At 38.2% G+C, this 23807-nt stretch overlaps 1 protein-coding gene across 2 annotated transcripts in view; it reads right to left on the bottom strand.

The window, feature by feature from the left end:
* Positions 1-23807, bottom strand: part of LOC5566015 (serine-rich adhesin for platelets) — a 552340-nt gene that overhangs the window by 40117 nt on the left and 488416 nt on the right. For both annotated transcript variants that reach the window (XM_021843181.1, XM_021843180.1), the window contains exon 3: positions 10721-10938. In XM_021843181.1, the coding sequence (XP_021698873.1) occupies positions 10721-10938 (218 nt within the window). The remainder of the gene's footprint in view (positions 1-10720; positions 10939-23807) is intronic.

Here is a 23807-nt window from a genome sequence, read left to right as displayed (position 1 = left end):
GAAGGTGTCTCAGTCGCTCGCAATCAGGTACCATATTGAAACTCATGCATCGAAAAGCGCGAAAAAATGTCTTTTGTGTCTCGATGGAGGATTCAAAGGGGGGTTGGGTGGGGAACAGCAAAAATATCGAAACATACTGATTTGTCGAAAATATACTGCAGACAATAACGAGACAGACGATGACATCGGTTTTGTGTTGATGTTTCTTGGTGCTGAATGCGGTTCTGAAGTTTTTACCGCGAGGTTACAATTCCAATTTAAGCCAACAAGACCGAGAATTAACGTGCAGCTGTGCATTCTGAGAAGGAATTGGTCACACTATGCAAGTTGTGCAAAATAGAATATAATGCGATTTATTTTAGGTTTTATGGTTGGATTATTTTTATTGACAAGCGATTTTTAACTTATTCGACAATTTAACATATCACTCGATCGCGGCTGTTTCGTTCATCATCATAATCGTTTTGAGTTTCGAATCCATTAGGTATCGCTAATGTCCATGGTGGAAACGACGGTGCTAAAACACAAATAATTATCATTTATCGCACTTTCGCTAGTTAGCTGCGCCTGTGAACACTTACTCTATGCCTATGACGCCTGAGGCCCTTGTTTTTATGGGGCTGAAAGTGATCGTCGTAATCGGGCCCGTAGTATTCACCGTGCTCTGGAGCATATCCGCTGTTATCGGAACCGTGATGCCTCCTGAACCGATTGAAAGCACGCTTGCCATGCTTGCTGCCAAAGCCCTCCGGTTGCGGCACTCCCAGTGCGTGTCCGTTGAAATTGAAGTTGCTGATTTCCCTTCGGAAGTTAAGGATTTTCATCAGTTGCGAATCGGCCACAGCGAAACACAGAACCAATAACGCGATTAGTGGTAAATGCTTCATTTTAGCTAGTGCTTCAATTGACTACGGAAGATTGACTGACTGATTCTGATTATGAATGATATTTATATTCAATTACGCAATCGAATGATTCGATAGGGCGTTAATTAACAGTTGTAGAGCATACATTTCTAAATCGAATCATTACATCGATATCCGGCTATAGATGGAATTTTGACATTTACACGCCAAAGAAACTTCAGCCCATCGATGAGAGATGTCACAGATACGCATCATTGGCTTAGTGGAGTAAGCGTTTTCCTACAAGCCGCGCAGAACATGTGCGTGCAAGTTCACGCACATGCCATTTGCACTTCACGAGTTTCCTTTTGTTGATAGCCCGCTAGTGTTTTCTAAGTAAGCACCTTGATGAAAAAGAAAATCTCACACAAACCTAGAACATTGAACAACTTGCGGTTGGGCAGGGTTCATAAGTTAATTGATAACTTCTGTTCAGTTTGTTCCGTGTCTTTCGCCAACAACGTTGTTTTTATTTCTGATGTTGTCAGTTCATACAAAAACGTTTTCCTAGGAAATCATAAACCCGTTTTTAAGAAATGGGATTGATGTGATAAGCATATATTGAAAGAAATCTGTGGAGTGACTATAACATGTTATTTGAGGATCTGACCTGCAGCTATGAGATCGATCATAATTAATAAAAAAAACCTTAACTTTCGAATAATACAGTTTTTACGGATCTACCGATGCATATCTTGAAGAAAGTAATTAGCGATGGTAGTTATCTGCAAGTGAAATCCAAGTAATATTTCTCTAGAACATAGTTTCCCAAACTGTGGGTCGCGACCCCCAGGGGGGTCGTGAGCTGCTCTCTGGTGGGTCGCGAAAAAATATCTCATTTTGTGTTGATCGACTTAGATTTTTTCCTACATTTTCATATGTCTCCTCGATTCGAAGCAAATGGTTTTAAATTGTTCCCATTTATTCATTTCAGCATTTTTTCTAGAGCCTAACAGTCATAAGTACTGATGATCAAAACACTTGATATGGCATTTTTTTTTTTGGAAAGATGTTAGAAAATTGAAGCTTTAAAAACATTTTGTTTCAAACAAAACTTTTTTCTCGTATAAGAAAAGTTTTGTATAAATATAGTGATTTTTTTCACATCAACGTAACTGTACAAAAAGTTTGGATAAATTTATAGATTTACATACTACATTTTTGTGGCAAATTTCGGAAACAAACATAGTGCGAACGAAACGTCTAAAACTATGACGGATTGAATGTATCAAAATATATTCATCATTATGTGCGATCTTAAAACTACATTGCTGCTGGTTTGAAAATAAGTTGATGATAGCTTCAAAATTAAAAGAGAAAATACAAAAATGTATCCAAGAATCGAACTCGCTACCCTTTAGTGATAGCTACACGCTCCAGCTCTCTCGGCTGTTTCACCATCTCAGTAAATGAAAAATGAAAGTGGAACAGCTTCTTCCTTAAATGAATGTGTCACAGAATCGCTCGATGGTTGGCGGTTTCATCGTGAAGGCCGGTTTGCTACTGACAAGAAAAGGAATCGCCTATCTCGATGCATGGAAAATTTCTCCCAAGAAATGGTCAAGAAAATCACTTTTTTCTGATCGCAGTACGCAGTTGAGAAGAAACGTCACTTCAAAGGGAACTCTCTGTAGGAAATTTCTTGACCCTTTCAGTCAAGGAATTTCTTTACTTTTCTTGAGCGAAACAGCATACTTAGCTTGAATTTGAAAGAGCAGTCAACAATAAATTTCTAGCGCACTGAGCTGAATTTTTTATTGCAAGGGTCATGATTGGTTGACAGATAGTCTGATTTGCTTCAGCTGTTGGCTAACGCTTGTAATTTTCAAATGCCTGCCACAATTTTCCGTTGATTTCCAAATTGCGTGCTACTTAATAGTCACAACTTTTTGCTGTGTACAATAAATTTAGCAAAAATGAAATTTGAAATCTTTGTTCAAATAATTCTATCACAAATATTGGGAGTTCAGTGATAATTGATAAACAGTACTCTTACTGTTGAAATTTCCAGCTCAGAAAAAAATAATTATCTTAAATATCAAAAAATAAATAACTTTTTAGCTGAGAAAAACTGTTTTCCTTGGTTCGTAAAATTTTATGAAAATTTTATATTCCCATCAAATATGTAATATGGTGGAATATAATATTTCGATGTGATTGTTGTTGTTGTTGTCAATTGAACGAGAATTAGTCACATTGAAATGTAAGCAACATCGTAGACTTCGTAATTTAAACGTTCGCGGTGCATGCCATTTTCAAAAAAGTAACGATAGACTTCAAAAATGTTAGTGGAAAAATTAATTTATCAACTTTTTTCACCTGGTGGGTCGCGAAGAATATGCCAGACAGCTAGGTGGGTCGCGCACTCGAAAAGTTTGGGAACCTATGCTCTAGAATAGGAAACCCACTCTACAGGATGCTGCAGAATGACCCATATTCGGAGAGTGTTATGCAGCCCACAGAAGCTCAGACAGATTGACCAACATTGACTCCACCCCTCCGATTGATACTCATGTTGGTGCTATGTTTGACCGTGTGTGATGCTGCTTGACGAACCATTTTGACAGTTTGTGCAACCGATTTGACGGTTGGCGAATCGGTCGGCCAAAATCGAACAAGTTTGATTTAGCTCAACCCACCATTGGGCGAAGCCAAATGTTGACGAACTGATTGTACCGTCTGTAGGGATGTTGTACGAACAAATGGTCAAATTTCAGTTTTGTTTTATGCAGCTGGTCACGAGCTAGAATATTTTCGATATGGTTCACGGTCGCGATTACGATTGCAATTGCAAATGCAACAAACAGCAGAAGCACAAAGTTTCTAAAAAGATCATTGGGATTGAAGCCCATCTAGTGGTTCGATTGCGCCGTATTTATTGGTCACCACTTTGTTCCATCCATCAGCTTGTCCGGCAGGGCGCTGAGATTATTTTTGTGGAATAATAAGCAATCCAGAACAATCAAGAAAAGCTTCATTGTACAGAAAACCCTTGAAATTTATTTATCGAGATTTAGTAATCACTCAATGATCTCATATATTTCTGAACATAATGGCTAAGGGATTCTATGAATAATTTTTCCTGGAGTTTCTCGAGAAATTTGTCCAGGTATACCTCCAGTAATTCCTTCAAGAATTCTCAAGGCTGGTAGCGAATCACTATTTAGTGACTTGGTTACTATACACTATTTGCAACAAAAAGTCATTTAAGACACTATTTTAATTGTTTATATTTATATATTTCATTCCTCCAGAAATTTATCTAGAAATTACTCTAGGAATTCGTCCAAGCAGTTCTTCGAAAATTTCCGTAAAATCTTCTAGAAATTGCACTATCTTAATTTTATCAGGAATATCTCTTGAAATTCTTACAAGATTTTCTTCATACATTTCTTAAATATTCTTGATGCAAATATTCTCTCAGAAACTTCTTTCGAAATCTCCAAAAAATTTCAGACATACGTCTTCCAGAAATACCACGATGGATTTCCAGGGAATATAAAAGTTCTACAAAGTGTTAGTTCAGAAATTCCTTTAGAAATTCTTTCATGGATTTCTATATTAATACCTCGAGGGATTACTTCAGGTAATCTTTAGGGCATTCCCTTAGATATTTTTTCAAGAATTACTCCGTGTATTTCTCCAGTCATGTCTTAAGAAATTACTCTACCATTTACTCCAAGTATTCCCTCAGATATCTTCCCAAGTATTCAATTTTATTATTGAACATTTTTTTCCAGTTATTCCTCAAAACGTGTATAAAAATTTATAAGGTTTCCTCCAGACATTTTTCAGAAAATCCATAAGAAAATTATTCAGAAATCATTTCACGGCTTCCTCCATATGTGTCTGCAGGGGTTTTTCCATAAATTCCTGCAGGATTTCCTCCAGTGATCGCTTCGGAATTTTCTACAGGAATTTCTAAACGAATTTCTTTCGAAATTTCTCCATAAAACCCTCCCGGTGTGTTTTTTTTTCCCAAAAATGCTCTGGGGGTTACTAAAAGAATCGCTTAAGAATAGTATCAAAAACTCCTGTAGAGATTCTTTCGGAAATTACGCCAGGGTTTTATTTAGAAATTTCTTTAGTTATCCTTTCAGAATAATCTCCAAAGTTCTCCTAAAACTTCCTGAAGAAGTTCAATCAGGAATTCCTCTAAGGATACAGGGATTTCTTAAAAAAATCCTTTAAAAATCGCCCCACAAATTACTTCAGAAATTTGTACATCAGTCCTACAGCAATTCATCATACCTCCTGGAATTGTTCTTTGAGTCTCTTCAGGATTTCTTATTGGGATTCCTACTCTCTTTGGAAATTCCTGCATGAAATCCGCAAGGCATTCCTCTAGAGTATCATTTAAAAACTCTTCCAGGAATACTTGCAGGGATTTCTAATGGAATGGAGAATGGAGAAATTCCTTCAGAGATTCCTTCAGACATATGTAAAGAGATTCTACAAAGAAGAATATCTTCAAGTAATCCTTCAGGCAGCACTTTAGCAACTCATCTTGGTATTCCAACAACAGTTGCACGATCGATTATCACAAAAATTCTTCCGGAAAAGTTTTTATTAAAAAAAATCCTGATTGAATCTTTGGAGAAATTCCGGAAGAAATACCTAGAAAAATTCTCAAAAGAAACGTTAAATAAATTAATTTGAATATTTTTAGAAAGAAAAAAAAAAACAAATAATTCATAGAGTATTTTTTGGAGATTTTCTAAAACAATTCCTGGATGATTTATCGAAGGAATTTTGGGGGAAAATTGTGGAAGGATCTCTAAAGAAACTTTTGGTACTATCACTGTAAGGATACAATGAAGAGCACCTGGAGGAATTCCTGACAAAAATCCTTTAGAAAATCATGAGAAATAACTGGAAGAACGTTTGAGTTATTCTTTTGAAGCATTTCGAAAGAAGATCCTAGAGGAATACCTGAAAAAACTTTTGGATAAATCATTACAAACATTCTGAGAGGAGTTTGTGGAGGGATTTCCGTATTCCCTGAGAAATCGTATGAAGAAATCCAAGAAGGAATTTTGGATGTATCTCCAGAAGAATTCCGTAAAGAATATCTGGAATAATCGAAGGAAATTTTTCTGTAATACCCGGTAAAAATCGTGAAGTAATTTATGGTTATTTTCCTAGAAAAAAAAATCATGAAGAAATTCATGTATGGAATTTTGATAAACCTTTTTATTTTAAAAATACAAGGGAATGCATTATAAATTCTTTTTGTAATGCTAGCAAAAAACACTATAGGAATTCTTTGAAGTATTTATCTTAGATGCCGCCTTTGAGAATACTTCTACATATTTTAGGATTTTTTTCATGCATTCCTTCTCGAATTTTATTAAATATTATATCCATTCCTTGAAACTATATTTTTTAAAGAATTACCACAACAATTTTTTTCTTTAGTGCCTGGTAAAATTTATTCTTTTTTTTCTTCAGATATCTCCAGAAATTTCTCAAGATATTCTTTTAAAAATAATCCTGATTTTGCTTTCAAATACTCCATTAACTACTCCAGGTACTTTCAGGTAATTTCAACAAAGTTTAAACATTTCTAAACATTTCTCATTGATTACCCCAAGACTTCCATAGAATATTTTTTCAAATGATGCCTCCAAATATTTAAACAAGAATGCACCCAGGATTTTTTTTTCACAGAAAATAGAGATGTTTCAGGTCTTTATCAATTTGTTTTCTTCAGGATTTATTGGTATACCTTATAATTATTTATCTGCGATTATCTCTAAGAACACTGTCAAAAACTAATCTGAGAAATGCAAAGGAAATTGGATTCCACAAATTTCTTAGAATGTTATACTTAGACAAAATCGAGATTAAATCCATGGTGGACTTCTTGAAATAGTTTTGAAGTAATTTTAAAAGATATTTCTGGATGGATTTTTTTAATGTAGAAAACTCTGAATAGAATTCTTCTCAAAGAAATTCTTTTTAAGAAGAGCTCCTGTGAACATAACTATGAAGAGTTGCTGAAAAAATCGGCAGAGAAACTCTTATAAAAATTTCTGTAAGAATTTTAGTGGTCTAAGAGTGGTTATCGATTCCTGGAGTAGTTTTTGTTGTTAATTTTAAGAAAATCCTTCGAAAAATTACTGATGTTCCTAGGTTTCTTCTTTGTTTGTATTTTATTAGTAATCTCTAAAGCAATTTCGCCAAGCAGATCGATGGAAGAATCTTTGATAGAATTCTGAAACATGTATGACAGAGTCCCAGAAAAAAAGGATAAAGAATGTCTTCAAAATCTCTTTGCGATATCTCAAGAAACAAAAACACATAACATTTAGAAGACATTCTTAAAATAATTTTGAATTGATTCCAGAAATAAATATTGATAGTATCCCTGAGAAGAATTTTTGATTGTATTTCTTGAAGAAATTCAAGAAGATATATTTGATATCTGTTCAGAAATTTAATGTTTCATTCGTGGAGCTCTTATAAAAGAACGACAAGCAAAAATAATATTCAGTAGAGTACCCGGATGAGGCCGTTGGCTTTGTGGTAGGCCGCGCCCATGTTGGTTTTCAGCAGCTGAAGAGGACTTAAGGGCACTTAACGATCATGGCGACTGGAAGCGATTGGCTACGGACCGAGCCCAGTGGAGAAGAATTATCCATTCGGCGTAGATTCAACGTAGCGAATTGTAGTATTGTTCTTTGATCCGATGATTGATTTGATCCGATGATTGATTTGAACCGATGATATCGATCATCCAAGGACTCCATTGAATATTTTTCTTTTGATCTACAAACATAAACAGTTGTCTACTAAACGAATATATTTTCATCAAATTGAAGAAGAGTGTCCATTAATATCACTAACGTTAGTTTGATAACGTTATTTAATAAATTGGTCTACTGAACGTGTTCTGCTTATCATACAGCCAGTCGTTTGTTATATTCATCAAGAATCGCAATTAAATTCATCAAACATCTCTGGATATGTACTACATACAAAATTCTCCAATAAGCTGCGAATCATGCTGGTTAATTGGATGACCTATATTTCAGGAAGTTTTTGAAGACCTAGGCTGTCCAGAAACAATTTTTTCAACAAACTCTTCAGATTTCATGAAGCTTACTTCATTGAATTAGTAAGAGTAAGTATCATTAATCGTCCACTATGTCACTTATTACGTAGATAGGACTTATTTAAGACCTGCATTCCAGGAGGTTCTTGGATAGCTAAAAACGTTTTTCAAATGCAACACAACAATACAACAACAAAATCGAATCATCATTTTGCACTACACATCATTGCATATCTTAAAATATTTCATGGGTCATAGATCCTTGTAGATCTGGAGACAATATTCCAGAGTATTCTGGAGATGGGGCCAAGTATGAGCAAACATGTGTGTTAATATTGCATAGATTAAACATGTCTCAACCAACCTACAAAGCATCACATTATCCTTACTAAACTTATCGTTCTTATTTAGATTTTTTTATTTAATCGTTTTAACTCAATTTACCAACTTCGTTAAAAATGTAAGTAAATCGAATTTGCATAAAACAAACTTCGTAAAACGAGGTTACAGTGAATCTGTTTCGTTTCCCTTCTGATTTTAAAATGATTGATAATTACAAGAGAGTGGAAACATCTTTAATTAAAATATGAAGAAATCATTTAAAGGATTCTGTGTGAAATTTGCTTAATTGTAAATTGCGTTACATTTATCTTTATAATCGTCTCAAGTTTAAATAAAATGTGAATGAGTTATAACAACTATTCAATTGTGTAATGTTTTAATAATTAGTCTTGGTGCTGGCATGTTTTAAATTCAAGTTGGTGGAACAGTCACAGGGCCAGATATGGGAAATGTACTCAAACTCTTCAAAGGCTGCACAAAATATAACTTTTACTTCACAACAACATTCAATTACAATTGATTAGGAATTTCAAGAAACTGGCACATGATGGTCATTATCAAAGAATTTCACTTTTCTAGATTATAGACTTGAGCTTGATTAGCCACCCGTGGTTGCTACTCCAGATCAGCTGCATCTACATAAGGAACCAACCAGATGACTGCCCGGGCTTAACAGACACCCTCAGTGTATACGTGCTGATAATCTTATATTTTTAGGCAAATATGACCTGCCACGTCAGAATGCAGACCAATGGTAATGGGAAGGGGAAAGAAACTGAAACTGGCCCACAGTAGAGCGAATATGCCCCTGCATCTACGCCAGTTCACGCGGGAAGGTATAAGGGTAAGGCAATTTTATGGCAGAGAAAGCATCAGGCGTATGGAAAGGTGTGCTTTAATGTTGGAAGAATGGTACTGCAAGGAAACAATTTCTCGACTGTCTCTGGTTCTAACGATTGCTATGAACGAATATAGTTTAAGTGCGATAGACTAAGAGTGGAAAAAGCAAGCGACAAATAAAATTACAAAGTACGAGGAACCCATGAGCTTCTGCTTATGAAGCAGAAGCGGTAACCATCAGACCACCAACCCCGTCTACTTGATTATAGACAAGATGGACGACTATAGTCGTTTATTTTCTCAGGGTTTCAAGTGCCATAGAGCACATCAAAATATCGCTCAGTATATCTTTTCGTACGTCAACTATCTTCTTTTATTTATAAATTACACTTGAAAGTAACAGAACATAAGCTGAAAAGTATTTTGTGAAATATTTGGGTTTTCTGCAAGTTTAACGGAACCCGTTAAATATATTAACATATTTTGAAATACTTGCACCGTAACTTGTATTGACAATTCAATATCCAAAATTACTCAACAAGGCATTATCTTGTATCCTCTTCAAACAAATCTCTTCGTAGAAAACTCCGTCCCTAGTTCATTGAACTTTGCTCTTCTTGGAACCGGTCGTGACATTTTCCATCCCACACTGTCGTCCTTGGTACATGTCAATGTCCTTGTCGTTGCTTTTTTCCCACAATCGCCCCCCGTTCCAACAAAACAAGCCTTCCTTTTATCTTATCAGAAGTAAGAGACCAACACAGCGCATTATGTTTGGGGACGACAAAGATTGAGGGAAATCTTTTCTTTTCTTTCTTCGAATTCAATAGACAACAGAAAAAAGCGAAGAAGAATGTTTCCATGGCAGGATGGAAGCGTTCGGAGATCTTTGAGTTTGATGCTGAAATTATGATTTTCCCAGCTTCTTCCATGGCTGGTGACGAATGGATGAGTTGATTCGGAAGGAAAGAAAGGCTTTCTTTTATGACCAAGCAGAAACAGATCGGTGGTTTCCGATAATTTCGTCGATGAATGTATATCAAAATCTTGGAAATCATAATACAACGAAGCGATTTTTCTGTTAAACAAAGTCGATTTGCGACTCATAATTACTGATTAAGAGTAATTTTGCTCAAAATTGAAGCTTGCATTTAGTTTAATCATTGCGTTGCACTTACTATCTGTAATACGGTAATATATTTGCATGAAGTTTTCCTTAGATTGGAACGAAAAAAATGGTTTTCAATTTTTGATAATCGCTTATGATTGCATGACAGATTCTTGAGCCTTAAGGTGAAGATGCATCGAAGCCAAACCTCAAATTTTCAAGAGCACAAATCTAGAGAACCTGACAACCGTTCGTGCTGAAAATCTAATCGATTGGTCACCACCATCGAGTTACCAGTGAGTAGCATTTTCAGCACAAACGGTTGTCTGGTTCTCTAGATTTGTGCTCTTGAAAATTCGAGGTTTGGCTTCGATGTATCTTCACGTTAAGCGAGAAAGCAAAACCCTGCAGTTCACCCCTTGAATTAATATCAAAAGGACAAAAGTATTGGTTTTAATTCAAACTTACGGGTACAGGCAGATGGTTCGGGTCGGCGTTTAGAGTTGCTGCTGATGCTGCTGCCGCGGCCGCCGCGGCAAGGTCGTCGCTGATGAACTGAATCGGCAAGGCCAGAGCCTCGGGTGGCGGAACGCGGATGGCGGCCACACGGAGACACCGATACGCACCGAACAGGCCCAGCACAACTGCGCCGATCAGCGAAAACGACAGCAGGAAGTAAACGTATCCTGGAAGGAAAAAGAGAGAAAAAAAGGTCAATGGATTTCAGTCAAAATGAACAAATTACAATAACCAGTGGCAACATATTTTCAACTAAGAACGATAACTGTGCCAAAACTCTAAATAAAGTGAGATTCTTGGGAAGGTCAATTGGTTATTTACTGCTGAAATCTCCACGTAACTTTTTTTTTTAATTGTTCCGAATAACTTCCAGTCGAAATTGAAATTGATAAAGCTTATATACATATTACAATGAGCTAAATGGAAAGAATGCTTATCTACTACGTATATTAAATAAGATTGTTAGGTTAAGTTTCCTAGCTTATCCTAAGTAATAGTTCTATTCAATAATAATATTCACAACTCTCCAGTTCGCGTCAAACCGTCCATCGCACCAATTCGCCTAAATCGAGCGAATCTTCTCTCCGGATGACCTGCTTTCGTGCTAAGCTCCCAGACACCCGAGCTCTCGTGATAAGTTACAAAATTTCGAGGCGTCTATCTCGAAATTTCACACCTCTTCGCTCATGTTTTGTGCTCATCAAGATAGCACCAGACCTCATAAACTAATTGCTCGTAAATTCCTCGTACTCCTCCAACGCCTTTGCCACCAGCCACCGCAGCCATTGAATGACGACTGACTGAAGTTGGCAGCGAAACAAGAGCAACTTTTCGAAATGGCAAAACTGTTTTCTTGTAAAATGCGTGACTAAAACCATCAAAAATCGCTTCGCACGATATGTTTTGCTGCCAGCTCCCGTTCGGAAAAGCGCTTGTTGCAACCCGCTCGCACCCTCCGGCCGACATGTACCTATCACATGTTGATGTTTGGAACTAAACACAAAAAAAAAACAATTACATGTGCACTTGAACAATCAATTTGCAAGCCCATCACACGCGTACCCCTTTGCGCACCGCTCGGAAGTACCGCCCCTTCTGGGGAGAGCCTTCGGCGGCGAATAGAAAACGGGGGGAAATATTATCATGACTTAAGAAGAGGATGACCATCAAAATGTTTAACCCAAAACAGCCAATAAAATAATTTAAATTAAGCGAATTGAGTATTTGAGCAATAGAAATACAGAATATCATTTGAGAATATACTTTTTGCTTAAAAAAATGCGAAAAAAACAAAAAGAATCGAAAATTAGCATTTTACAATTAATTATTCTTCAAGTAAAATAAAATAGCATTTTTTTATATAAATATTGTTGTTCACTTTGAATGTTTAATAAGCAACAATATTTTTTTTTAAGGTGATTATAGAACGAAGCCACACCTCAAATTTTCAAGAGCACAAGACTTGAGAACCAAACAGCGCTTCGCGTTGAAAATTTATTCCATTGGTCACCACCAGCAAGCAAGTAATTTGATTGATTTTCAACGCGAACTGTTGTCAGTTTCTCTAGTCTTGTGCAGTTGAAAATTCGAAGTTTGGCTTTGTTTTATAATCACCTTAATTTGCATTTTTATTTTATAAGTGCTAATTTAAAATTTTTAAGTACTTTTTTGTTTTTTTTTTCATTACAAGAATTGTTCAAACTGTTGCTCATGCCTAAAATTTTATTGGCTCCTAAACCTTCTATTTCTTTAAATGCTTGTTAATTTGGCTGCCAATGGAAAACCGACCGACACATTACAAGTAGGTGGTAGCACGCCGCACTTGCATCAGCCGGTTGGTTGTTCGGTTGGGGCTCAGCCGCAGCCCAGACAGACAGATTAATGCTTATCTTATCACGGAGGCCGCTGCTGACTGCCACACCAGACGCTTGCCGACCAGACGTAGCGCAATGTCTGAAGCTAGTGTACCTACGGAATAAAAAGCAACTCCGCTATGCCGTCTAATGGACACGGGCGCGCTAAAGGCAGATAAAGAGAAGCATTAGAGGAGCGCACGTGTTAGACTGGTACGGGAACTGAAACTGTTCGTCCTTTGACGGTTCAGCTGAGATAGATTATACTTATAATCTTAGTGATCTGATGAGGATTTCCAGAGTTATCACCTTGACCAGAGAGATCCGAACTCACTACTCTCAGCATGGCCGTACTGATTAGCTGCGCTTTTACCGCTACGGCTTTTTGGGTATTCCATGTATTAATCCAATTATTTTCGCCAGAAACCCATGTTAAAACATTTTTGTCACTGCTTATTGCTGCTATCGATATTGAAATCAATAAGAAGTAAGGGTATACAATATGAGTATTTTCCATGGCGATATGAAACGAAACGATATGTGGAATTTTCAGCACTGTGCGTAGCGAAACGATACGAATTATTGAAATATTCCGTATAATTTGATACGAAATTCAATTCCTCACGAAATGTTTCGAAATGAAACGAAATTTTTAATATTTTTAATATATATCACATTCATCTTACTACTAAACTTCATTTGATTTGAGTGACAAATATGTCCCATGACGAAAAGAACTAAACGGCCGAGAACCCTGAAGTTCCCCTATTTGCAATGAACATTTCAAATGCTTTCCTCTCAATTGTCTTGTACGCACCATACGTTGTGCCCCTAGGGATTAACTTTGCTCAATTTTTGAAAGTCTTGTAATAAATTGTTCCTAATTCAATTTTTGTTTCATAGAAGCAGAAGAGTCGTTAGTAACTATGAAAAATTCAAACGAAGAAAACCATGTGACAGGTTTGATTTCCAGTCCGGTTGAGGATCATTTCGTGTTGGAAACTTTTCTGACCTACATGTCTTTAGTCTTGTTCAATAGAAGCCTGTTCACAAATTTCATTCGGGCAAGGGGATTTAAGGGTGTTCTTAAAATGTTACAACTTTTCAACTGGTTTTCAATTTTTTTTTATAGGCCGTATGAATGCTTTGTGGCTTGATAGAATGTGTATAGGGACACAAGTTGATAAGTGCCCATGAGAATACTAATCTGAGAAGCAGGCTCTGTACCAGTAGGAACATACCACCAGATGGAAGAACAAAAAATATTGGAATGATTGCTGGAGTATGAACATAAATTAAATTTTAAACAATCCACCAATTTTATTTGAGATATCAATCGAGATAAATTTGGAAGAACTTCAAGAGTAATATATTCCAAGAGATATTGTTAGAGGAACTTAAAAAAATAACCTGGTCGAGTTTATTTAGAAATTTTTAATAAATTCCTTGGGAAAATCCCTTGAGAATCTTTGGATTCATTCTTTGAGGAATCACTCTATAAACGGCTAGAAGAATAAATGGAAAAATCTGGAGGAATGACATTTTCTTAGAATCTTCCATGTGAAAACTACTGGAGGCATTTCCGAAGAGCAAATACTGGAGAAATGATCGTATTCAAAAATCTGTGAAGGAATTTCTGGAATATTTAGGTGTGAGAATTAGGTTTTTTCGGGGTGATGAGATTATTTCATTTTCGAGATTTTTGGTTTAAAACTGACAACACAATACAGTTTTCAATACATTTTGAGCCTTGAAAGTATATAATTTCTTTATTTTTTCGAAAACGGTAAGTCGTGGAAAGTTGATGTGTTCTGCAAATTTGTATGACTTCTGAAATTGAACAACTTTGTGGAACAGACCAACCACCCATAACTTACCGTTTAAAATTAAATTAAAGAGTTTCTCGGTCACTTACTTTTGTCTTTGAACAACCCTCTGAAACTCTATGTAAAATGACTGCAATGTAATTATTCCCTCACAGGCAAAATTTCAAGTTATTTGTAGTTCGTCATCCAAATTTCAGCCAATTCGGACTACTAGAAGCTGAGATACAGCACCCCAAACATGGGCATTTTGTATGGAAAAACAGCATTTGGTTACTAACTTATGTCACTGACTGTACATCATAGGAGTAGAATCGTGCGCCATGCCATGTTTTTGTTCGAAATTTTGAAAAATTCCGTTTTGTTTCGTTCGTTTCCAATTTTCTCGGATGAATTTTTACAATTTGGCGAAACGAAACAACATCGTAAAATGAAAATTCCGCTTGTATGAGTTCCGTGGAATTCCGCGGAATCCCGCGGAATTTCGTTTTAAAACGTGTTTGATGGAATCATTCGGTATTTCGCATACCCTTAATAAGAAGATAGTGAGCCTGCAAGTTATACTCAGGAAATTTATGTAGGATTATCATAAAGGTAAACATTAGGCCTACTGTTGAGCACTTTTCATGAAATCAACTTTGTATTCACCGACGAAGGACCACTAAAGCGGTTCCACGAAAGGATGCATAACAGTATTTTGTTCACCGAATTCAGCAAGGTAATCCCGCCGTTACTCGCGCTTTGCTGTTCCTTGAAGGTTGAGCATTACCCTCTCACATGGTCGTTGGGTCCACAGCTTTACGGGCATAATGGTGTTCAACTTTCGCCACAATTCCGTTTTCACAGCTTAACGATTCTTGAATGTTTGTTTTCCAGCTAGTAGTCACCGTCGTTTTATCAGTCAGATAATTGGTGCCGTTGCATAAAACCTCTGCATATGGTTCCGATTCTTGCTATATTTGGCTTCAACTTTATTCACCCGAGTACCGCACGCTATGTCTGAACCAGACGATTATAAAAATCGAATGTACATCGGATTTTTTCTCGCTAGAGTTTAGTATTTGAGTTATATTTAAATAATCGGAAAGTTTTAAAATATTCCATCGGTGAAATTTTGATTTTTTCCACTTTTTAGCCATTTTTCATACTAAATCCAATTAAAATCACGTTTTCGACGCATTTCAGCCCATACAAAATGCATGGAAAAATTTTCACCGATAGAATATTTTAAAACCTTCCGATTATGAAAATATAGACCAAATACTGATCTCTCGCGAGAAAAAATCCGATGTACATTCGATTTTTATAATCGTCTGGTTCAGACATAGCGTGTACCGGTCACTAGCATCTGGCACCTGGCACTACTCTTCATCGAACTAGACTTTTCTTCTTCATCGTTGACCAGTGCCAATTACATTACATTTGATGTTCCCGCAAACTATTTACATATCCAAACACGTGGATTTTTCCCACCTCCACCTGTTCATCTAGCTGCTGACGATACTGAGCAGTTATCTCATCCGTCGAAAAGTGATGAATATTGGATTGCATCGTTCTAGTATTTCTGGAACTCTTAACGCCGGATTGCTGCACTTTAGTTACAACAAGATAATGATCCAAGTCTTTAATACCTACCTTTTACCTTGATGGCTACAGCTACCGCCATTGTCGGGTGTATTGTAGAGCTCCATCTTCGTCGGTCTTGGGCAATACTTCTTCATTTGTTCCTAACGTTTAGGGTCGCCAGGTCCTCTTCCACTGCGTATAGCCAGCGTATTCGTGGTCTCCCTCTACCTGGCTCCCTGCTGAATATTCTTTTCGCCATTCTTTCTTTCTATATTCGCACTACGTGACCAGCCTACTGAAGTATGCCGTATTTCAAACGTTTGATAATATTCGCATCTTTGTACACTTGGTACAACTCGTGATTCATACACGAGCGCCACACACCATTTTCGAGTTTCGCACCGAATATTGTCTGAAGCCTTTACGCCATCATTGTGTGAAGTCCTGCTATCGGAAGAATATTGTGCTCCATTTCAGTGTACAGAGTGTTTGTAGGCTGCAGATATGGCAATCTGTAAAAGGCTTTCATACATCGATTCTGCTGTATCTATATTTCCTTGAAGTACATATTGTACGTTGAACGCCAAGCAGATATAGCGTACTGGCATCGGCTATAGATGAAGGCGTAGTACATTTCCAAGAGAACCTGTTGTGGTACAAACGATGATAACTCTCGAAGAATCCCACATAATGATGAACACTTACTTCATGTATATGGGCGCCCCACTTCAACTGACTATCAATTAGCCCACTTCTTCAATAACGACTCAATTCACGCGAAATGTTTCAATTTTTGCTGTTCAAAAGTTCTCAATTTCAAGGCTTGTTTTAGTAAACTTTTTCCATAAATATCTTTGAAAATTTATAATGCCCAACTACCTTAGATGTCTCTTTGGTGGTTTAACGATTTCGATTGATGATTTGACTGTTCCATTAATGATTATCATGAGCTGTCCGGAATTCGATTCAAAGTGTCCGGAATATGAGGCAAAAGTTAGGCAGCGTCCGGAATAAGAATCTTGAAAACTCCACACATTTTGATTCATTTAAAATTATTGAAGTTGCGGAAGCGTATTCTTCACCCACTGTTCGAAAGTAAAGGGCTTGCGACGCTCGATAGCGCTAAGGAATCATACAGAATGATTTATTTTGTATGCTCTATGCTGGGTTATACCGTTTTGATTCGAATCCCGGACAGCTTCAAATTCCGGACACTCTTCTTTGTATGGGAAAGATTTCACTCGAAATGTTTCAAAATGCGCCATTAAAAAGGTCCCAATTTGAAAGATGATTTTTATAGACATTATATATAGCAATCCGTGAAAATTTACAATGTTCAACTAGTTTTGACGGCTTAGTACGTTTCATTAATGATTCGACTTTTCTGATTGTGTTTTTCAAAAGCTGTCCGGAATTCGAATCATAGTGTCCGGAATATGAAGCGAAAGTGTGGTTGTGTCCGGAATAAAAATCATGAAGAGGCCGAACATTTTTATTGATTAAAGTGAATTAAAGCTGTGGAAGCTGAATCTTTACCCAACATTTGAAATTTAAGTGTTTGCAAGGCCTGATTACGCTAAAGTTTTGTACAGACCGATTCAATGTATATGTGTAGTAATTAGTAGTACTTCACTGAAGCCTTAAGTGTCCGTAATATGAATCAAAACGGTATATCAAGAACAACAATGGCCCAAGGTTACTGCCTTGTGGGACACCCCAACTAATGGTACAGGTGGTGCTTCCTATTCCAGATACTACAACTTGTTGTTGGCAGTTAGTCGAATAGCTGCGAAGATAATCATTTGCAGCTCCTCGAATGCTATACCCACCTAGCTTCTGGAGAAGAATGTGATGATTTATCGTATCGAAAGCCTTTGAAAGATCTAAACATACGACTCCGGCAGACAGTTTATGATCTATTGAACTAGCAATATCATCAGCAATTCCAAGACTGCTACTTCCGTTGACGATCCTTGACGAAAAACAAACTGGCGCTGATAGCGCAATCCTGTGGCATCCATGAAGCTATTTAAATGCATTGATAACAGCTTCTCGAAGACTTTGTTGATGGACGGTAGAACGGAAAATGGTCGATAATTTGTTCGATTTTTTGCATTGCCTCCTTCGAAAAATGGAAATACAAGCGCCTTTTTGAGACAATCTGGATAGATGCCCATAGAAATACTGTCGTTGAATCAATTGCATATTATAGTTGACAAAGCTACGCCATTTTGTTTCAAAGCCATAACCGAGAAACCGTCTATTCCAGTAGCTTTTTCTTTGCCTCCGATTTCCGATAAGTTCTTTTACTATACTCCATAGTTGCTTAGGGCTGCTAGAGGAGAAGATTCGTTGGTAATCAGCTGATTTGGCTCGATGTTTGGCTTTAGCTAACATTTTGTTTGCGTGATCTAAAAGGCTTCGGAGTTGTTGATTCAACCTATCTCTTTTTCATCTTTGAAACAAATTGTTCGAGATTTTGTTTAGTTTCCAAATTTCGAAGTTGTACCAAGGACAGGTAGTGGTTTTAACTTTGACATTAACTGAAAATGTAGACGAGAATCGATTTACCAGATGCGCATAGTGATCAGTAATAAGCGATATACGATCATTGGGATTCAATGAGTCAAAATCGAATGGCGGCGACAGAGTAGAGTAGAGGTGAAGCGATTTATTCAGTGGAAACCGGTAAGCGACCAAGGTGTGTATTGAGAATGAAGAGCAAGTTCTTCAACTACAGCCTAATCAGGCTGTATGCGCCATCAAACGATAAGCCCGATGACATGAAGGATGAGTTCTATGAGCACCTAGCAGGCTTTGGAAAATTCAACGATCATTGACGCCACACGAGCCATAATTTCATCCAATTCACCCGCCTGCATTCATACAACACGCATGACATTTATCGTTCGTGAAAGATAACGAGCCATGAACGAAAACAAGACAGACACACACTACCCACTGTTTGGTGCCGATCACTGTGTGTCAACATTCGCTGACTGACATTCATTCTGATCAAAAAACAGAGGCGAATATTTTTTTATTTTCTGTGCTATGTTTGCAACCAAAGGAGTGTTCAAAGGTCCAATAGATTATAATTAAGTTGTTGATGGCTGTATTGCCCGAAAATATGAATAATATTACCAATTTTATGCCAAACATAAATCACCCGAATGGCTCGATACTGTTGCAGTCTGTGAGAGTTTCTGCTCTTGAACGCACTCGTGCCACGTACCAAACGAGAGAGTGAATGTTTACATTCAAAGGGCTCTCCGAATGCGATGTGCCACTGTTATGGTTCTCCGAATATGGTTCGATCGGCTTATTCGGATCAAAATCCAAACACTGGCGCCTAGATAAGGCCTACCGAAAGGCCAAAAACAAGATGTCAAGATAGTCATTGGCGACGCAAATGGATCGGGAAAGAAGACTTCTTCCTATTCGTCATTGGAACGGAAAGCCTCCATTCCGTTACCAATGATAATAGACTTCTGCTAGTGACCTTCGCTGCTGCTAGAGAGACGATAATCAGCAGTACCTACTTTACACACAAGAATATCCGGAAACACATCTGGCGACACCCGAATGGCGATGCCTGCTATCAAATAGACCACGTGCTGGTTGATGAGTGACATTTTTCAGATGTTATAAATGTCAGGTCCTCTCTGGGCCCTACTAAAATTTGGACGTGGTTATCCTTATGGCTTGTTGACGGATGTGGTAGCTGCACAAAACTGCAGCTAGACGAGTAATTGGAAAAATCAACGTTACTGGAGATGTCAACAGCGTATGGGACCCTATCAATGAAGCTATGATCACAACAGCGCGGGATGCTATTGGCACTGGTCACTGGATGAGAAGTGCCAGAGAATGACAGACGTGAAGAATGTCACCAGAAGCCGTATGCTTCTTCGAAACAGAGTGCGGTACAGGGCAGCGAGAGCTGAAGAAAAGAAAATCCACCGCCTAAAAAAAAACAGCACGAAGAAAGTGCGGTATCAGAGCCAAAATGAAGATAGAATGAACCAGAATGATATGTGGAGATTTTATCCAATGTGCAATGGAGCGCGGCACAATACCGTACCAGTGCCCATAGGACAGATTAAAAAGGCTTTCAGCGAGATGAAGAACAGTATGACTGCTGAGAAAGACGAGATCCCGGACTCAAGAATGGAAATGAGCAGCATTACCAATAGATCCACCGAGTATTTCTAAAGATTTGTGTTGACCGAAAAATATCGGTAATTTATGCTCATCTTCTTCTTCTTGGCATTAACGTCCTCACTGGGACAGAGCCGGCTACTCAGCTTAGTGTTCTTATGAGCACTTCCACAGTTATTAACTGAGAGCTTTCTTTGCCAAAATTGCCATTTTCGCATTCTTATATCGTGTGGCAGGTAAGATTACACTCTATGCCCAGAAAAGTCAAGGAAATTTCCATTACGAAAAGATCCTGGACCGACCGGGAATCGAACCCAGACACCTTCAGTAGGGCCAAGAAGAAAGTCCAAAAGTCCTCGTGTTCATGAAATTTCGTGTATTGGATGCATCCAAACAACCCGCCAAGGTCGCATCAGACCGCAATCAGACGGCGCACGGATAATGAGTGATGGTAATGATCGGTAATGAAAGCAGACAGAAGACAAGCCGCTTCGTGTACCGATTCGAAATACCCACGGTATCTACGTGGTTGGTTCAAAACAATAAGCCTGGCTCCCCCCGAAAACAGACAGCTCATGACGAGCGGAGTGATGCTTCTCCGTTCATATCGTGCACCACAAATAACATCACACTGGAATGATAATTATGGCATCAGACATTACTGCTGGCATGTGTAGCTGCTCCTCCCTCCGTGGAAGCGTGTGTATCCGCCAGATACCGATGTTTCCTTCGGCGAGGGAGGGCGGCCCAAAATGCACTCTGGCGCTGATAGAAATTTGATACTCAAATCATGATTTAAAAATCTTGAAATTCATAAATTTGTTAAATCATGATATCATAACAACAAATCATGATATCATGACGACAAATCAACATCAAGTTCTCAGCATGACTATTTATAATGTAACATCCAGATTGATAACATTAGGCACCTCTGCATCAACTCATTCATATCGATCACACTCAATCCATTGCAAAAGTTGGATTTCATGGCTATCTCGATGATTCCTTGGATCGCATTTGTATTGGTTGTGTGTTTTATAACTCGATTCCTTCCTGACTCGATGATCCCTTCCATATCGTGTTATGGAGAGTTGGCTGTATTATGATTTCAAATCATGGTGTATTCTCATAAGATGAAAACATGCTAGAATCATGATATCAAGAGCCATAATCATGATTTTTAGATACTGATATCCTATTTTTATGTGTGATTTTGGACAATAGAAGATTATGCATACACTCTTTCAAAACAGCAGGTTTCTTCTTTTGGTTTCTAATAAAAATAGTAAAAAATCAAATAGGACATTTTGCTCCCCTCTCCCCATTTTTCAAAACGTATTTTCATTCATTTTGGTTCGAAACACGACGGATCCGTATAGCTATGGGAAATTTGAAATCCTAACACGCCGCAGACAGATGGATTTACGCGCGGGTACATAGATACCTTCGGTGTGCAACAGCAGTAGTAATACTTTTTTTATTATTAATTGGTAATGACCAGACTTTGGCCGTCTGTTACGGTTGTCTGCATCGGAAAGTAGTTGTGCCGACATGTGCGTGGGTGGCAATTTTACGCTCGTTTCGGTTCTACACGACATACCGGATCTATCGCTAGGTTGAAAAGATGAACGCCCACTGCCGTTGACCTGAGTAATTGCGTTGATTAGCTTTTACAAGACTAGACACTTTTCGGGTTGATTAAGTACTTCATGCGATAGCTCAATTCAACAAAATTTAACGAAGTAGTTCTCTATTGAAAAGTTTTGTACAACATTCACCAGGAGAAATCTTGAAACAAGAACACACAAAGAAATAGTGTTTCACCTGGCCAACATTCAATTATATACGTGAAGCATTCAATTCAGCAATGGTCGCTACAGCAATCCCAAAATGCGACCTAAATATTGATTTTTCCATTCCAAACATTTCACTGGCGGCACTTCGAGCCTGACCCCTCACGTCGAAGAAAAAACACCCTTTTTTCATCCTTCCATCATCCTTGCAATGACGTTGACGGCAATGACTACGACGACGGCGGCGTTGATGATGGCGAAGCAAAAGCGAGGACCTTCTACGACATTATCCTGCCAGCCAACAGTACCCAAACGGGCAGAACCAGGCTTGTATAGAACGGACTTACATGGAAGGCAGACGATGACAGTGGGTGGTAGTTGGCTCCCTGTCGCAGACAGGTAGGACATGGAATGGTACATGGAAAAGGATGCCACCAACACTAACGCATCGAACGAGCAGCCCTACAGCATCACCGGGAAAAACGACACTAAATGGAACGGCCTATCCGCTTTACATCGCACAGTGGGTGTACAGTTTGATTTTAAATATGTTCGAAGCTGTATAAGAGATTGTTAGCAACTCTTATAAGATAGACAAATCAATTCTCCTGCAAAAATTCTAAACTAATACAACAATTGAAATTACACATCAGGTTAAAAAAAAATACTTTGATATAGTGTGATCAAATTCGGATGATAGCGTTCCCTAGCACAGAACACTTATATATATGGGGACGGACCTGGTGTAGTGGTTAGAACACTCGCCTCTCACGCCGAGGACCTGGGATCGAATCCCATCCCCGACATAGTCACTTATGACGTAAAAAGTTATAGTGACGGCTTCCTTCGGAAGGGAAGTAAAGCCGTTGGTCCCGAGATGAACTAGCCCAGGGCTAAAAATCTCGTTAATAAAGTCAAACCAACCAACCAACTTATATATATGAGAAATTGATATAATATCGAGTGCATTGCAATTTCAACACACTTTCCATCCTACCGTAAAAATTATATGACATGATCTACAAAAAGAAATTAAAAACCGTTTTTCTCAATCAAGAAACAATTACTTTGAAAATGAAATGGATCCTCAATAGGTCCTTTTGAAAAGTTACGCGAGATATGTATGGTCCCGAGGTAAGTATTGTTCCATTCAATTTCAACTATAAGTTCATGTCCTTGAATAGACACGCGTACTTTGACCTAAACTGTGAGACCGCTTCCAGTGCGTCGTACTCTAGTCCCATTGTGCGAAGACGACAGCAACGGCAGATGGGACTCTCGGAGTGTGTATTGCTGCACATAGTCACGTTGGGTCACGCTTCGGGGGGATTTGTGTAACTGTATGCGTGTGTTCGTGGAACCGGCTGGCTGGCTGGCTGGGGAGCTGCCAAAAGTGCCCGTCGATTGCGATGGTCAGGGGCAGACTGCGATGATGACTAGGCATGAACTGGCGGATGCAACATTGTATGATTCTGCGCCAAGGGGCAAATCGATGGATTTCTAATTTGAGGGCCTTTTGACTCGATTATGTTCGATGGTTTTTTTCTGTTTACATAGAAATTTATTCTGTGCTTCCTGGCCAAACACTTTTTTACAGTCATGCGGGTGATTTGAAGAACCCGCAATTGCTAAGCTTCCTTCGACATAAATTTTCCGCTGCCAAATTCATCCTACCGCCTGATGTATCCTATTACTTTGAATCCGTCTCAACAACATCCTAAATTACTCACCCCCCAGATCTCATTTCTGCTACGTAGAGGCAACACCGTTCCAGGAATTTTTCTCCCCAATGTCCCGAATTCTAGCTTGCCGTGCAGACAAAAGCGCAAACCACCCG

This window comes from Aedes aegypti, chromosome 2, assembly GCF_002204515.2.
Source record: "Aedes aegypti strain LVP_AGWG chromosome 2, AaegL5.0 Primary Assembly, whole genome shotgun sequence".
Classification (NCBI taxonomy): domain Eukaryota; kingdom Metazoa; phylum Arthropoda; class Insecta; order Diptera; family Culicidae; genus Aedes; species Aedes aegypti.
This window is presented reverse-complemented; position numbering and strand designations above follow the sequence as displayed.